This window comes from Grampus griseus (genome assembly GCF_964374135.1).
Source record: "Grampus griseus genome assembly, chromosome: 14".
Lineage (NCBI taxonomy): Eukaryota > Metazoa > Chordata > Mammalia > Artiodactyla > Delphinidae > Grampus > Grampus griseus.
Window position 1 is genome coordinate 74,696,815 of NC_139008.1, and position 17,721 is coordinate 74,714,535.

At 49.5% G+C, this 17,721-nt stretch overlaps 1 protein-coding gene across 2 annotated transcripts in view; it reads right to left on the minus strand.

Annotated features, from left to right (window-relative positions):
- Positions 1-17,465, minus strand: part of SLC13A3 (solute carrier family 13 member 3) — a gene marked incomplete at both ends in the record, with an annotated part of 73,263 nt that extends 55,798 nt beyond the window's left edge. For both annotated transcript variants that reach the window (XM_082671241.1, XM_082671240.1), the window contains one exon: positions 17,355-17,465. In XM_082671241.1, coding sequence (XP_082527367.1) covers positions 17,355-17,465 — 111 coding nt within the window. The remainder of the gene's footprint in view (positions 1-17,354) is intronic.
- Positions 17,466-17,721: the final 256 nt, after the last annotated feature.

Genomic DNA, 17,721 nt, shown 5'->3' on the forward strand with positions numbered 1-17,721 from the left:
AAAACACATCTGCAAAGTGCATCAGACCCATGGTCACCACTTTATGACCTCTCATCTAAGTGGTTTTAATTAGTGGAAAATCCCAGAAAAGGGCTCACACATACACAACTTGGAATCTAATGTCAAGTTGTTCACAGATTACTAGGAATCAGGATGCTCTGTGAAAAATCCCTGCTCCGTCTTAAAATCCCCATTTTACAGGTACAGAAACTGAGGTCACAGGAGGAGTGATCTCTTCAGGACCACACAGAGCACAAGAGAAGATCTCATGGCTCCCGGTCCAAATAGTGGATCAGGGAGTGGGGTCCAGTGAATCCATGATTTTACTCCAGTGCACAGCACGTCTGACCCACCTCCACCTCTGGGCCCCCTGTTTGGTGAACTCAGAGCAGCCACATGGACACAGGGAGAGTCAGTCTGCGTGTCTGCAGAATGGAATCTTCCTTTGATCCTTCAAGGGCAGATTAGGGTAGAAGGAGGGTAGAAGGCTAGAGTCACATGATCCCGAGACCCTGTTCCTTTGAATTTTAACTTCTGGAGTCCAGAGGTGGGGGAAAGTGTCTGATCTTGCAGGCTCACTTTCTGGGTCATCTCAAGAGTCAGCAGTCTGCCACTTTGTTCTGTCCAGAGGCTCAGCTTCAGGAAGGGGAATCTCGCTGAGGTGGCCCAGGGTAGACGGAGTCGTGGCTCCAGGTGAAACATCTCTCACATCCCCAGCCTGTCCCCTCTGCCGGCAGAAGCTGGAGTGACTCAGCTAAAACCTCCAGGGGTGGACAAGCCCGAAGGAGACTGCAGCCCGAGAAGACAGGGGCCAGAAGCCAGAAGGCTTGTCCTCACTATGAAGGCTGATTGATCCCAGAGGCCAGGATTTGGAAGAACTTGATGTGGATGTGCTTGGGAGATGGCTGAAATGGAAAGTGGTCAGCTTTCTTTTTCAGAAGGGAAAAGAATGCCAAGGAAATCTCTAGAGCTGGGCTGTCCAAATATAGTAGCTTCGGGCCACCTGTGGCTATGTAAGTTTGAATTAATTCAAGTTAAATGATATTTAGAATTCCAGTTTCTCGGTCACACGAGTCACATTTCAAGTGTCCCACAGCTATGTGAGACTAGTGTCTACCTTTCTCAATGGAGCAGATCTAGAACATCCCCATCACCACAGAAAGTTCTGTTGGACAGAGCTACTCTAGAGAATTTGGGACTGAGGGCCAGGAAGTCTGGGTGTAGTGGTTTGGCCACTGAATTCTTGTGTCAAGTCACTGAGTTCATTCATCTGCAAATTGGAAATAATAATTTTGCGATGTCTACGTCACAGAGGATCCCATGAGAATGAATGCATGTGAAAGCATTTTAAAATACGTACTTGAAAGGCAGACTATTTTAGGAGTGAGATTATGAATAAATGTGTTCATTATATCCTCTGCTTTTCCAAATTTCAACAATAAATATGTATTTTTTTAAAGTAGACGTTCCCTGAATACACAGTTAATATATCTGTAAAATTCTGGGGTTTTGCTTTCTTTTTCTGAGAATTAGGAGATATTTCACTGTGCAGAAATTTGAGGCCAGCCTGATTTCTTCCCTCTTACAGCTCATCATATTTTTGCCTGGATAGCCATAAGATTTTTTGGTTGAATCCTCAAGTTCATTCATGTTACCATGATATAGCTCAGTGTCGATGAGTATAAGTTTTTTTCTAGGAGACAGAAAATTTGCATATGTTTTAAGTTTGTTTGGTTTCAGAGACGTTTTCTACTATTAAAGATTCCAATATTGTTTTCTGTTTTACTTGTTTGATTTCTTTTTCTTTCTTCTTCAGCAATACCAATTATGCAGAAGTTGGATTTCCTTTGTCCCCCCATTGATCATTTTTCTTTCATCCTTTCTTACTCTTTCTTTCCCACTTCATTTTGTTCAATCTTCTTTAGCCTGTGTAACATGTCCTTGATTATGTTTTTAATATTTTCCATTTTGCTGTTTCTAAAAGAGCTTTTATAATAGAGTGGCTTCACTTTTCTCCTCCCTCCACTTCCAGAAGACTGCTTTTTTCATCTCCGTCTACTTTTTATTATCTCTTCTTTGACCCTTTTTTTTTTTTGCGGTATGAGGGCCTCTCACTTTTGTGACCTCTCCCGTCGCGGAGCACAGGCTCCGGACGCGCAGGCTCAGCGGCCATGGCTCACGGGCCTAGCCGCTCCGCGGCATGTGGGATCTTCCTGGACCGGGGCACGAACCCATGCCCCTGCATCGGCAGGCGGACTCTCAACCACTGTGCCACCGGGGAAGCCCTTCTTTGACCCTTTTATTTCTCATCTTGAGATTTATTTTAGGAAAGCCATCATTTCTTTAATTTTTTGTGTATTTCACAGAGAAATGTCTGTTCAGTAGTTTCTCTTCATTACACAACTCTTCCAGTATTTATTCTTTGTCTACTATTCATTTGATGTTCCCTTTCTTCTTATTTCTCACACAGTCTTTTTGTAGGTCCCATGCTGGCTACTTATCACAGTTCTTTGTTAAAAGAAAGTGTGGGGAGAGGGGCTAGGAGGAAGCTGGGGCAGCAGGTGTCTATGCAGTAGCCCTGTGGATTATCTCAGAACCCTTTCTCACCACCACTGCCCTGAAATATATCTCTACTCTAAGCAATAGACTTAGTGTGGAGATTAAGTGTAAAGACCCAAGAATGTCACAGTTCTTCAGTATCTCCTTGAGTAAGTCTCTTCGACTTACTGAGAGAGAAAATTAGAACCCTCACAACCATATGGTTGATCGTTATCCATCCTTCTCTCACCTGCCACTTTAACATCCTGCTTCTTACCAATGGTCTTCGAGCCTCTTCATCCAGTTCATCTGAACTCTGAACTGTCACATGCATTTCAGCGACTCTCCCTTCCCGTGTGCATGCTTCAGGCTTTGCTGGGATTAGGAAGGGCTCATAGAGTTGAAAAATACTTCTGGAGAATTCTGCCTCCTGCCCAGGGGCTGCAGAAGCTCTTGGTTCCCTCCTGCAATTTGGTCCAAATCCCACCACCATTGTCGGCTCGTCTTCACAAAGCAAGGGTGGGATTGTGGTCTGCCCTTCTTTCATCAGAGATGGCATTTTCTTCTCCATTTGTTGCTTTTTGTTGCTGTTTTCAGACTGCTTCAGAAAGGTGAATGGAATAGAAAAGTCTGGACTCCAGCAACTTAAACCAGAAGTGCCTTCCACCTAATGATTTTGTCATCAGAATGTACTATATTTCCTTTTATTTATCTGTATTTTCTAATCTTCCTTCAATAAACATGCACTGTAGAAACAGTATGGGCTTTGGAATCAGACAATCCTGAGCTATAAACTCAATCCTTCCACACTCTAGCTGTGTGACCTAGTTATTTAACTGCCCTCACCCTCAGTCTCCCTGTGTGCTGTAGGCACATAATAATAGTACTTACCTCGTAGAGTGATTTATTTCATATAACATAACCACTGACCCAGTGATGGACACGTGGGAATGCTCAACAAATATGACCTATTGTTACGTTGTAATAATTATTAAAAATCATATATTAATGTTACTTTATTCTTAATAATACAAGTTTAATTCCTTAAATGCTGAGCTTCAAATACATTGTTCTTAAATCTTTAAATAAATCCTAAAATATCAGAGCCAGAATGAACCTGAGATTACTTAATCTAGTGGTTCTCAATAGGGATGATTTTGACCTCCAGGGGACAAAGGGACATTTTTGGGTGATTGGAGGGGATGATGCTAGTGGCATCTAGTGGGTAGAGGCAAGGGATGCTACTAAACATCCTACAGTGCCCCACAACAGAAAATCATTTGTTCCCAGTAGGATCAATGTCACCAGTGCTGAGGCTGAGAAACCCTGGTCTAATTTAACCCCTAATACAATGACTGCCCAGAGAAGGAAAGTGGCTTGCCTGAGGTCACACAGCAAGTCGGAAGTAAGGACTTGTTTTATCTTGTTTCATGGAAAGACCATTGCGCCCTGAGGTTTATCAGACAGCAGGAGCTGGGAGCTGGGCTGGGACCAGGGTAAGGCAGGTGCATGACCCTGACAGTGAGTCCCTCCTTAAACTTTGTTCCCAGGGTGCCTCGCCTGGCCCTCCCTAGTCCTGACCCTGGTTGGGAGCAAGAATTGGGCCAGGGGTCCCCTTAGTCCCTGACCAGCCTGATTCATGCCAACCCAATCCAGACATTTCTTACAGGAAGCTTTATAATCCCCCCACCAAAGAAATCCCAGCTTCTCAGGCTCAGCCAATCCATAACCACGGGGATTAAAGTCTGCAGGCAAAACACGCAGAGGTGGCAGGGGAGAAAGAAGAAAGTGCCGTGTCAGGCGGTTAACTTTTGAGCTGGGGAATGATTTCCAGGCAGACACACGGCAACCTTCCCCCATTGCCCCTAAGTCTGCCCCCCTCACTCAGGAAAAGAAAGAAAGAGAAATGGTGTGTTCTCTGAGCCCAGGGCAGGAGCTGTCCGGAAACTGCATCCACCACCACCTTCCCTCCTGTGCCCCATCTCCCTGCTGGGTTGAGGTTTTGTCAAGGCACTGGGCTGTGACCAGGCTCTCAGCAGGCACTGGAGGCTCCATGCCAGGCCCTTCAGGGAGCAGGACCAGGGCCAGCTGCCCACAGTGGTGCCCTCCTGCTGCCCACTAGAGGCCCATTCCCCAGGAGTGTCCAGGGCCAGGGCTGTGGGAAGCCCTGAACATTGAACTCTAGAAAGGCCAAAGCCATGCCTTAAACCTCTCAGTATCCCCTCATCACCCCCAGCCCAAGGCTGGGCCTACACAGTGGTCAAAACCCCTGGGGCCACTCAGGGCTTGAAACACGGTGGCTCAGGCATCCATGACTGGTGTGAGTGGCCTTGGGCAGGCTCGGAGCTGTTTGCTCACAGATAACCCAGGAACGATGGCATCTCAGAGTCACAGTGGTACAGCACCTGGAAGATGACCAGTTCCCGAGAAGCTGGAGCTGTTGGGATCAGCAGAAAGAGCAGTGGACAGGGAGCTAGGAGACGGGGGCTGAAATCAGGACCTGATGCCAAGAAGCAGAGGAGCCTGAGTCACGAGCTTGGCTTTCAGTGCCAGGGTGCCTGGGCTTGAATCCTGCCTCTACCGCTTCCTAGAAAAGTGACTTAACTCTGTGCCTCAGTTTTCTCATCTGTAAAATGGGGATGATGATAATGATGATAAGAATTTCAACCTCATAGAGTTATTGCTATGGGGATTAAATAAAGTGAATGTAGGTTGAGTGCTGCGAGCAGAGTGCTGGTAGAGTAAGGAATATATATAAAATGTTGCCTCCTACTGATGGAATCTCTTACTTTTGCACATTTCTTGCCCTCTTCATATCAGGAGTTTCATCTCAGTGATCCCTAAAGCACTTCCAGTCTGCCATGTGGGGATGAAGGCAATGATGCTAGGTAGATATTGACCCCAAAAGGAAAGGAGTTTGGAGCACACACAGCAGGCCCAGGCAAAGGACCCAGCAAGACGAGACAACCCAGGAGAAACCCTCTCCGCTGAGGCCAAGAGGCACTGAGGCATGAGCCTCCACTTGCAAAAAGGGAGTTAAGTAAGGCCAGCTGAGGCTCTGGGTGCACGGCCACTAGGAGTCACAGAGTTGCCGGTGCAAATCCTGGTCTACCACCTACAAGCTTCAAGCTTTGGAAGGACCGGTGGCCTTTTTGAGCCTCTGCGTCCTCATCCGTAAACCAGGATGCTTATTACGCCATCCTGAGAGAGCTGGGAAGGAGATCAAAGAGAGCATGGATGGATGTGGCCATTCTTTGGAAGCCCCGCAACGCTGGCAGCAGCTCTCTCCGCGGTCTCCCGAGCAGCTGTCCCTCATGGGCTCAGACAGCAGCACTGTTATTCAGGACGGCTGCCCACACTGAGCACTTACTATGTGCCAGGCATGGTGCGTGGATTCCCTCATTCAACTCTACCCACAGCCCCACGAGGCAGCTACGACCGCTGTTCCGTTTGGCTCAGAGAGCTTGAGTGACTGGCCCAAGTTCACACTGCCTCAGTGTGAATGACAGGTGAGAATAGTAAAGCCACCGTTCATTGAGGGCTTACTATGACCAGGCGCCAAGCCTCGCCTGCGCTAGCTCACCTGCTCGTCTCACAACCTGTTTAGAAATGAGAAACTGGAGGCACACAGAGGTCCAGCAACTTCTTCATCCACGTGTGCATCTCTAGCAAAGGATGAAGCCGTGATTTCCGCATAGTGGTCCGAGCTCAGGGCCGTGGTCCTGATCCCCTGGGCCCTGGTCCTGGGCTCAGCGAGGAGAGTAACAGTAGTGATGGTAACAGCCAGCATTTACTGAGACTCACCAGGTACAGGTGCTGAGCTAAGCCTTTTACACTTATTGTGACTTTTGCTCCTCCCACACTCTGGTAGTTTCTGGAAATGGAAGGACAGATATTCCACAGCAAAGCACTTTACAGGCCCTTTCCCATCCTCTCTGGATCTGTTCAGTCTTGAGGATAAGCCCGGCTGATCTTAGTGCCCACCTTCTGGAGGAGGAGACAGGCATGGAGGGTTAAGACTGAAACTAGCCCAGGGTGACCCAGAGGGAAATAGTTGAGACAGCGCAGAGGTCTGGTCTCTGATTTCCAGGCAGGGCTCCCTCCTACCCTCTCTTCTGAGAAAGCAGTTAGGAGCCACCTGTGTCTATCTGGGCTCAAGACTCAATGGGGGAAAGAGGAGAAAGTGGAGGGGGTGACTTGTCCCCGGAGACCTCTGAGGCAGCCACTCTATCCTCCTACCCTTTCCTCTGGAACGGACTGTGTTAGACCCCTGGACTTACTAGCAGGTGTTGTCACAAGGTAAAGTTCTTCGAGCCATTCATTAAAAGCGTTCCTGGAGCAGCTCACACCCCACTGCTGCCCAGGCCTCGCTAATCATTCATGAGCCAGACAGGCAGCTGGGGGCAGGGTGGCAGCTGCATGGGACCCTGGAGTCCCCAGCGGCCTGGCTCTGCCAGAGGAGGACAGAACATGTTCTTCTGAAAAAGAGGCCAACTGACTGTGTGACCTTGGAGGGCAGCTTCTTCTTCTCTGTGGGCCTCAGTCTCCCCATCTATGCAAAGGGCCCTTCAGTTCCCAACATGGGTGGCGGGTGTGCTTAAAGCCCGCTCAGGGCTTCTCCACCTCTCGCCACTCCTGACAGCCTGTCCCACACCTTTGGAGGCCTGGTGTGGGAAGGAAGCCTTTCTCTGCTTGAAGTAAAATCCAGCCTGAAGGCATTATGGTGGGATCTGCCTTTAAATCCCATCTAAGATCTTCAACTTAGCTTCCCTATGTTCAGGGGTTCAGGGGTCAGTCTCCTGGAAGGGCTGTCACGAGGACCCAGGAAGACCATTTGATATTTCTTGAACACTCTCCATGCTCCCACCTCAGGACCTTTGACTTGCTGTCCCCTCACCTGGAATGCTCTTCCTCTATATGCGCTCAGGGCTCCTTCCTTCACCTCCTTCAAGTCTTTGCTCCAATGTCATCTCCCTCAGGTATTTGTTCAAATGTTCCCTTCTCGAAATCTTTCCGACTCTAAAATTGCACTTAGCCCCATTCCAGGCTCCCTGCCTTCTCTGATTTTATTCTCCACAGCACTTATCAACATCTGACATACTATAGATCTTACTTATCTGCTTGCTTTTGTTTGTTTGTTTTTAATGTTTACCCCTCTAAAATGTCAGCTCCTTAAGTATAAGGATTTGTGACTATTTGGTTCATTGCCATGTTCCTCTAGAATAGTAGCTGGCATGTAGCAGGTGCTCAATTAATACTTTTAAACTCAATGTAATAATCACTTATGGACAGTGTCTGGCACACAGGAAACACTAAAGAAATATTGTTTTGATTCCGTATTCATTCTGGGCATACTTATTAAGCACCCTGTTTGCCTAGTGCTAGGGGTATATTAGTGAACAAGATGGGCAGGATCCCTAATTGTACTTTACTATTTGCAGGGTACTTCACTGTGTACAAAGTGCTTGGTTTCCCTGGCTCCTCCCCACAGCCCCATGAGGCAAGCGGGTGCATGAGACAGATGAGGAAACTGAGGCTGGCAAGGGAAGTGTCTTGCTTCCCCCCACAGAGCAAGTTCTTGGCAGGGATCCAGCCTGGATCATCTGAGGCTGCATCCTGTGTGCCCACCACTTAGCCTAACTTCTCCTGGGCCCTGAGGTCTTCCCTGCCCACGACATTTTCAATTCTCTATCGTTTACCATCATCCCACCTCCACTCTGGTCCAGCTGGCCCTGCCCCAGACATCCTGGGAGCTGATGCAGTGGGGGATGGGAAAGCTGACCCCTGCTGTTAAGGCCTGACCTGTGGAGTTTCCAAGCCGTTCTTGACAATGACCCTCCACTGCCCACAATCCCTCACTTCTTAGGCCTTTGGGGCTCTGGGCTTCAGGGCAAGAATAAGAATGGCAAGGGAGGGCTTCCCTGGTGGCGCAGTGGTTGTCCTGGAGTCCAGGAAATCTGGTGCTAGAGTTCATACTCTCATGATCTTGCCCCCTCCCCCTCAGAAAGTGATTCTGGGGGACAAACCAGCCCAGTGATTCTGGGCAGACCCCTTGTCCAGAGGAGGAAAGCCAAGGTCTGAAGGAGGTCCAGATCCCATAGAAGATCAGGAGCAGGAAAGGAAGCCAGGCCTCCCAGGTAGATGGCCAGTTTAGTGGAGGTAGGAAGAGCCTCTCAGGACAGCCTCAGTTTCCCCAACAAGAGGTGGGAGCTGGGTCGTGGGCAGGGCCCTGCATCAGGCCTCTGCCAGCTCCCCCAGGCCTGGAGACCCCACATTCTAGTCCCAGATGTCGGCACAGCAGACCACGTTCCCAGGACTCATGTCTCAGGAAACTGCCTACACTTCTGTTTTTTGGACTCTGTGCTGTAAAACGCCCTGCTCAAGTACCAGGAGAAGTTTTGCTGAGTCCCAGCCCTTTCCAGAGAAATCCAAGGGGGCTCCAGACAGGGGCAGGAAATGGCTAAAAGGAGCAGGAAGACTTTCCCTTCCTTTTCCCACTCTCCAGGCCTCCCAAGCCAGCCAGCGAAGTGGATTGTCATGAGAGTAAGGTGCAAGCGGCATGTGAAATCGAGGGGACAATCCGGGCTGTGGGTGGCAGCAAACAAGGGCCTCTCTTGTTATTTCTCCCAACCAAGGGAAAGGAGGCTGTTCCCGCCCGCTGACAGCCCAGAGGGCAGAGGGAACGGGTCAGCTCCATGCAGCAGAGCCCGGAACGGGGCTGGAGGGCCAGGGGGTGTTTTGTCTTGCCTGGAACACCCTCCATTTCCAAATCCCCTCCACCCTGGGAGGCCTTCTGTGGCCAGGCTGTGTGTCCACAGGCAAGCACTTCCCCTCTCTGGGACACAGTGTCCCTGACAGAAAACTGGACTTGACTGTGCCTGCCTCACAGCCTGCTGGGGGATGAAACGAACTAACGCACTGAAGGCAGAGGTTCTCAACCTCAGCACCACTAACATTTGCGGCCCGAGAATTCTTTGTTGTGGGGACCATCCTGTGTACTGTAGGATGTTTAGCAGCATCCCTAGATGCCAGTAGCAGCTCCTTCCAGCTGAGACCATCAAAAATGTCTCCAGGCACTGCCAAATGTCTCCTGGGGAGCAAAATGCTTAAGAACCCTGATTTAAAGGATTTCCCAGAGCCCAGGACACAGGCAGTGACTTATGCATGAAGGCAGGCAACATCTGTTGAGCCCTTTACAAGCATCATTAATTATTATCATACCCATTCACAGATGAGGACACTGAGCACAGAGAAGTTAAGTAACTGGCCCAAGGTCACACAGCATATTAAAAAGCCAGGATTTGAACCCAAGCACCCAAATCCAAGCTCCTACCTATCATGTTTGACCAGCCACATTAGTTCCTATCTTCAGGTCCCTCTGAGACCTCCAAACTCCCGCCCCAGTGTCAGAGTGACAGGTCTCTCCTCTGGGAAGCCTTTCTTAATGTCCCCCACCGCACCCAGCACAATCACTCCTTTCCCCGTTGCCTCCACTGAACCATGAAGGAGTGTGGGCTTTCAACAAGGCAGGCGTAGGCTCGACTGGCAGCCTCACTACTCATTCAATGGCCGTGAGGTGGCAGGTGACTTCACCTCTCTGAGCCTCAGCCTTCTCATTTGTAAAATGGGTCCATCACCCTTGCGTCACACAGCAACTAAAAGCACAGACTCTGGGGCTTGAATGCCAGAGTCGGAATCCCAGCTCTGCCACATCCAAAACGTGGGAGCTTGGGCAAGTGACTGAACCGTTCTGTGACCCGGTTTCCTCATCTATGAACGTGGATAACAGCAGCACCTGCGCCAGAGCCAGGGCGAGCATAAACGGCTAGCAGGCATATCTTGAGTGCTTTGAACCGTGCCTGGCACTTCATAAGTGCTAGAGAGGTGTTGACTATGGCTCTTGGAGGCCTCTTGGGGGACAGAGGAGAGAGTATGAATAAGGCATGTGGCCCAGGACATCAACAAACTTGAATTCACTTCCTGAGCCTCCCAGGGACCAGCACATTCCTGTAAGAGAGCTTAATACAGCTGAAATCAAATCCCTCTCTCAGCCCAGACTGAGAGAGGACCCCACAGGAGAGTAGAGCAAAAGGAACTGGACAGGGGGACCACTGGGCTGGCCAGGAGGGGCATGCTGGCCTCACCAGACCTTTTCCAATGTCTTCATCGGACTGGGGATCACTGTTCTGTCCTGTGTATCAGTCCTCCTGCCTTCCTCCGGCCCCGACCCAGCACAGGCTCCTTCCCATTGGCTGCCCCTCCCCCTATGAATTTCAGGGACAAGTACATAGAGCTGAGAGCCTGGTACCCCTATTTTGCAGATAATAGAAAGAGCTGCAATTCTTTATCAAGTACCTACTATGTCAGGCACTGTCAAGTCTTCCAAGCAGGTGGGTTTCATTATGCCCATTTTTGAGATGAGGAAATGGAGGCTTGCCAGAGATGGCGTGGCCTTGTGTATCTCTCTCATCCCTAGTGCATCTCCGCTGGAGAGAGCAGTTTGGGCACACCTGTGTCACTTGTTCCAGGCCCTGGCCAGGTCCAGCCTAGCTAGGATGCTGACTTTGTGTCTTCAAGGTCTGAGGGTGTCTGAAATCCTGCTCATCAGTCCAGAGGGCATTGTCCTGCCGAGTTAGGTCAGGAAACACAATCTTGCTCCCCGCCGCATCACCAGGAATCACACTGGCCTGTTTACACACCTGGCAGGAGCTCCGGGAAAGTGGAAAGTTGGCTGGACCTCAGAGGAGCGTTTCCGAGGCCAAGGGGTCTGTGTGGGCAACGGGTGAAACCTGGCAGGAGAGCATGGATGGGGAACAGATGAGGGTTCTGGGACCACCTGGCTGGGAGGGGCTGGGAAAGTCCCTCCATGTGCCCTCTGGGCCTCAGTCTTCCCAACTGAAAAACGAAAGGGCTGGAAACACCGATTCCAGCTCAAATCTTCCACAAATGAGTAGCAGTCTGGGGTTTTAGAAAGTGCATGTCTTCTAAATCAGAGATACCTGAGTTCAAATGCAAATTCATTCATTCACTTGTTTACCGAGTACCTACTATGTGTGAGACACTGTCCTAGGCACTGGGGATGCTGCAGGGAACAAGACAGACACGGGTCTTGCCCTTACATCACTAACAGCCTAGTGGTGGAGGCAGACAGTGAACAGATGATGAACACTTCAGATTGGGATGAATGCCATGAAAGAAAAAAAATAGGAAGCTGTTTAAGAGAGTGCTTTGTACGGTGAGGAGAGTAAGTGTTCTTGAGAAAAGGTGCGGTGAGGAGAGTAAGTGTTCTTGAGAAAAGGAGAGTAAGTGTTCTTGAGAAAAGGAGAGTAAGTGTTCTTGAGAAAAGGCACCTCCTCCAAGGAGGTGCCTTTGGAGCTAAGACCCAAATGACCAGACAGATCCAGCTGTGGAAGATCAGGGGCAAGAGCATCCCAGGCAGAGAACAGCAAGTGCAAAGGCCGTGAGGCAGCAACAAGCTTGGCAGGTTTAAAGAACCAAAAGAAGGCCTATGAGGTTGGACCATAGTGAGAGAAGAGGAGTATGGGAGATTGTAACAACCATGTTTGCAAGTTTCTGAATTTGATGCTCTGGCATCTTGGGACCTTGCTATACCTGGAGTGTCTGCCTCTCCCAGGGCTAGCTAATTCCTAGAGATAATAAACAACTCACCTGTGCATCAGTTTTTCAAATGTAAACCAGCCAATCCAGAGCCCACACCCCCAACCACCTCTTTTATTGGGCTCTCTCACTCCAGGCCACAATTCGCCTGCTGTAATCATCCAGGGCCAGCGACCAAACAACTAGGGACAGTCTCTATGTCCCAAAGCCCACTGAAATTATTTGAACTAGCCAGTCCTAAGTCTGCTTACTCTGACTTGTCCGTTCCTTAAATACATAATATATTGGCAGATAGTGATGAAGACCATGAAGTAAGATAAGGCAGAGAAGAAAGTGTAAAGGATTTTTTGTATTCTATGTTAGACAGGGTGGCCAGGGAAGGCCTTTGAGGAGGTTCATCTCTGAACTAAGATGAATGAAGTGAGGGAGAAAGGCTTGCAGACACCTGGGGGGAAGAGCAGTTCAGACAGAGGGAACAGTAAGTGCAAAGGCCCTGGGATGAGAGCAATCTTGGGATATTTAAGGAACACCAAGAAGGCCAGTGTGGCTGGTGCAGAGGGAGAGAGGGGGCCTGAGCTTCTAGTAAGTAATCAATAAATATTAGCTGTTCCTATCCCTTCTTGAGGGCTTACTATAATCTGAACGGAAATAAGGGAGCTTGACCTCTGCTTCCCCGCATCCCTAATCTAGAAGTTAGGCTTCAGAGATTAATTGAAATGTCGGTAGAATAAAACAGTGATGACTGGGAGCCTGAGATGGGGGAAATCACTGGACAAGAAGAGGGAGATGGAGGCACTCATCCCCGCCCTGCCACTCACAGCTCACTGTGAGGCTTCAGGCAACTTCCTTCCTTCTCTGGGCCTCACTTTCCTCATCTGTAAAAATGGGGATAATCATTATTCCCACTTCTTAAGGCTGATGTGAAGAGTAAATGAACTAAAATGTGAAAGGCATGTAAAACAGTGTGGGGCAAATAGAAAAAATTTTTATCAATTATTAGTATTATAAACTCCCACCACGTTTGACACGGCACTGGACAATTTCTGTATCTTCTCTTAATTAAGTCCCATAGTAGCCCTATGGGAAGCACGTGAGTTCTCCCCACTTCACAAGTGAGGAAACCGAGGGTCAGAAATGTGAAATCTCCAACCCAAGCTCCCTGACTCACAGTTTCAGAACCAAGACCCAAACCCAGGTCTTCCCAGCTCCAAGGCCCATGCTATTTTGATCATCTTACTTGAGTCTCGTTTCCTCATCTGCAAAATAGGAGAGTTAAAAATATCTTGAGTGTTGAATAAAAGAGTAAGAAGTTATGGTGCAAGTATAATATACGATTTCATTGGGCCCAAATAATAACCAGGGAGGAAGGTGATGTTATGGGCATGGTATCAATGAAGAAACTGAGGCCCAGAGAAGCCAAATGACTTGCCCAAGGTCACTGAGCAATGATGTGGAATGAGAATCCAGTTCTGATTCCAAAGACTCAAAACTGGGAATGAAATAACCATTTTCCTGGCCACCCACCTGAATTTCCCCCACCCAAGAATTAAGCATATGCAAAAAAAAGTGGGCCTCTGACTTCACAGATGTACTACCGCCCCAGAACAAGTGTGCTGCTAGCCAGACTTTGTGCAAACTGGGAAAAGGGGCTCTTCCTCAGGTGGACCCAGCACTGCACCAGAGTACACAGCTCAGCATGTGGAGTGCAGGTTGGTTCAGTCTCATTTTGCCTCCTCAGGTCTCCTTGTGCAGTGCACAGCCTGTAGAACACTCTGCAGCAGTCCTGCCCAGAGCACCCCCTCCCCCAAACTCCTCCTCCTCAAAGCATCCTTAGAAAGAGTCACCTGTGAGTACCCACTGTAAGAACTCATCTTGGCCAGATGGTCAGTCCAGCTAAATTTGCTTTCAGTGGGTGTAGGAAGAGAAAGGAGGCAAGATTTCTCTGCAAACACAAGGGACTGGTGCAGATTTGCAAGCCTGATTTAATAGTCTCATCCATCCCCTCCAGCTGCCCAAGGCCAGTCCTCTAATATCCACCTCCCAAGATGCCCATTCCTGGAAAACTCTGAGGTGGTCCCTCCGGCAGTGTCCTGACTTCCTTAGTCTCTGGCACTCTTTGTGGCAAGAGCCATGATCCCCAGTGGCCCTGGAATTGCAGCCACTGCATTCCAGAAGGGCATCCCACTCCTTTTCACCCCTGCTGACAGGGTTCCAAGCCAGGAGGACATAATGTAAGAATTGTTCCCATCCCCTGCCATCCCCACCCCTTGGCTCTACCCTTCAGATTAACCCCAGCCTCCCTGCAGCCTCCCTCACCAGTCGCCAGGGGACAGGTGTATGAGAACCAACCCTTTCGATCACACAGACTTCTAGAACATCAGAGCAGCAATGGCCTGTAGACCTTATGAAGCTGGAAAAACAGAACCCAGCAAGGGGCAAATGATCAGTGCCAAGGATCTCAAACTTCTTTCCCGATACCTACAATTTTGCAAAAGTTTTTGGGAACCCAGGTGTACCCTATGCCCGGCATTGGTGGCTCCAGAGCTTCCAGGTGAGAGCGGCTTAGAAGCAGCACGCTGATGTTGGGGGTGGGGTAGACACGGAGGACACTTGCCTTGAAGCTTCATTTGCACAGAAAGCGCAATGCTTTTTTAGACTGCCAGCCTTTGTTTGGGGAGGTTATCACGGGATTAAAACTGGTTACGATTACGGGAATTGTCTTGAAACTATGTGTGCAGAGCACACCCACTCTGTTTGCTTTAAATGTATGTCACAGATCAATAAAAACAGCGATTTTCTCTGTTCATTATTCTCTAAGGATGCTTTTATTCACACTGTACATTAAGAGACATGTCAGTTATTAATATCCAAGGATAGAATAATAATATAATATGATAAATACATGCATATTACACGGAGGAGGGGGCTTTGAGTGTGCCGACAGAGATTTTGAGGGAGGCTAATAAGATCTCCCAAGAAGTCAGACCTGCCTCCTGGGAGGAGGCCCTGGCTTATCAGCCACTTTAAAAGGTAGTGACATCTAGGGCCACACCAAGAGTACCCACCAGGGATCTGTAGGGAAACAGGAGAGGTTCTTAGTCAATTATAACGAAAGAAAGAGTATAAAATGCAGCTGTTAGAAGTACAGACACTGCATTCTGGCTTTGTACTGGCTGTGTGGCCTTGGGCAAGTCACCTAACCCTGCTGAGCTTCCATTTCCTCACCTGTACTATAGGGGTGCTAACAGCAGCTGCCTCCCCGATTATGTGGACATTATATAGGACAAGGCCTGAGAAGCTCTTAGCATGGAGCCTGGCACATGAGAAGAGCGAAGCAGTCAGTGAAACACTTTATTTATTATGCTCACCACCATCGCAGAGGGTCAGGCACTCGCTGTTACCTGTGCACACTGGGGACCATATGGAAGTGGATTCTCTGTGAAGCTAATGAAGTTTAAGCTTCAGAGCCACTCCCAAACCCTGTACTGAATTTTGTATCTGTAAATCTGTATGCTTTTTCTTAAAGAGAGCCCCTTAAATAGTACATGCTTCAGGCCCCGTAACACTTGGACCTGCCCCTGGGTTCACAAATCTTGCTAGAGGGCAGAGCGGAGAGAAGCTTTCAGAACCCCCTGCTGAGGAGAGAGACTCTGTGTTTCATCACTTCTTCCCCAGAGCTCCGCCTGGGACCTCCCAGACCCATCCAGCCTTCCACGGGTGATGCTTCACACAGCGAGGCAACTTCCTTACTCAGCCCCTCGCGTCAAATCTCAGAAGCTAGCATGGAGATCGCTCCATTTTATAGACAAAGAAAGGGAGACCCGAAGAAGAAAGGAGATTGGTCCAAGGTCCTGAAGTCAGCGAGTGGTCTGGGGTGGGCTAGTTTTTGAATAAGCAACCTAATCCTTACACCAGGATTTATTGTTTTTCTCTTGCATGTCAAGAAAGTCTAATTGCTTGGATAATTCCACACCAAAGAACTTGCCCTGGATCTCCTGACACCATCTCCTTCGTATCACTTCCTCACCCCCTGGGCCCAAGGAGGGCTCCTTCCTCCAGGCATCCCTCTCTGAACACCTCTCCCAGCTCCCCTGGCCTCTGCTGGTGGTGCTGGGTAATCCGCCACTAAGTTACACACTCTCTTTACTTTTACTTTTATGAACATTTACTATCTCATTGAGGGATAGTGAAACAACTTCCTGGAGGTAGAAGCCTTGTCTAATGAGCCTAGTGCCCTCCCATGATGCTGCAAATGGGCTGAGCAGAGGTGAGGGACCCAACAGGGACCTGCAGTACCATCTCCTTCCAGCTCCCATTGGTGGTGACTTTTATCATGACACTCCTGGCCTCAGTCTGCAGCCTTTGATCTTCTAGGGATTACTTTCTTTGAGAGTCTAGAAACAGGTCATGTTCTGGATTCTGATAAGCCAGGGATTGAATCCCACTCAGCTGTTTGCTGTGTGACTGTAAGCAAGTCACTTCTCTCCGAGCCTCAGTTTTCTCCTCTGGAAAATGGGGCAAATGATCCTCCCCCTCTGAGGGGCACTTTCAGTCTGGATTAAATAAGATGATGCACATAAAGCAAATTTTAGCACTGCACCTTGCTCCCGGCAAGCGTTTACTAAATCTTGGCCGTCCCCATCATATGAGGCGCGTGGAAATAAGACCAGCCTGTGCGTTCTTAGGCACTGACTGTGTATCAGGCTCAGTTCTAAGAGATTTACATAGCTTGCCTCATTTAATATTCACCACAACCAAGTGGATTGGCACTATCGTTTCCCCTATGTTTACAAATGAGTAAACTGAAGTTCAGAGAGGTTAAATGACTTGCCCCAGGTTACACAGCTTGGCATTCATCAAGTGTTCCTTGTGATTATCAAGTGAAATGTGCAACACAGCGCCAAGCACATAGTTAGAGCTCAATAAAAAGAAATCATGCCTGTAGAAGTGAGAAGATCCAGAAGGCTAGGTGGGACCCAGGCTCTAAGGAGCAGCTAGAAAAGGGGAACTGCGGCAAGAGGTGTTCACAGCAGGCCAAGGCAGGGTAAAGGGGGGACGGTCGAGGGGGTCTGGTGAAATCTGTCTAGACTGGGACCTCAGCGGTGTTCCGCCTCAGAGGCTCGGGAGGAGAGGGTCCTGCCTGTTGCACGGCCGCCCAGGGCGCGGAACGGGGGGCCCACAGGCAAAGGAGGCGTTACCTTGGGCGGGAGGGCGAAGACCACCGGCAGCAGCGCGAGCGGCGTGAACAGCAGCACCAGCAGCCGCCGCGCGCTCCACACCTTCTTAGCCACTGTCGCCAGCGCCGCCATCTGCGCGATCGCCCCGCGGAGCGGGCCAGTCCGGGACTGCCCGCGCCTGGCCCCCCGGCTCCGGCTTATAGCCTGGGGGAGGGTTTGGGGAGGGGACTGCGCTTGGGGGCCCGCCCTCTCCCTGCGCCTCCCGGAGGAAAAGGGTGGTGCCTGCTCCCCTGGGACTGGGCGAAAGAGACCCGGGAAAGTTAGGAAAAGTTCGACCCTAGAACTAAGGAACAGGACTCCAGCCCAGAAGGCAGAGTAGCCTCCGGTT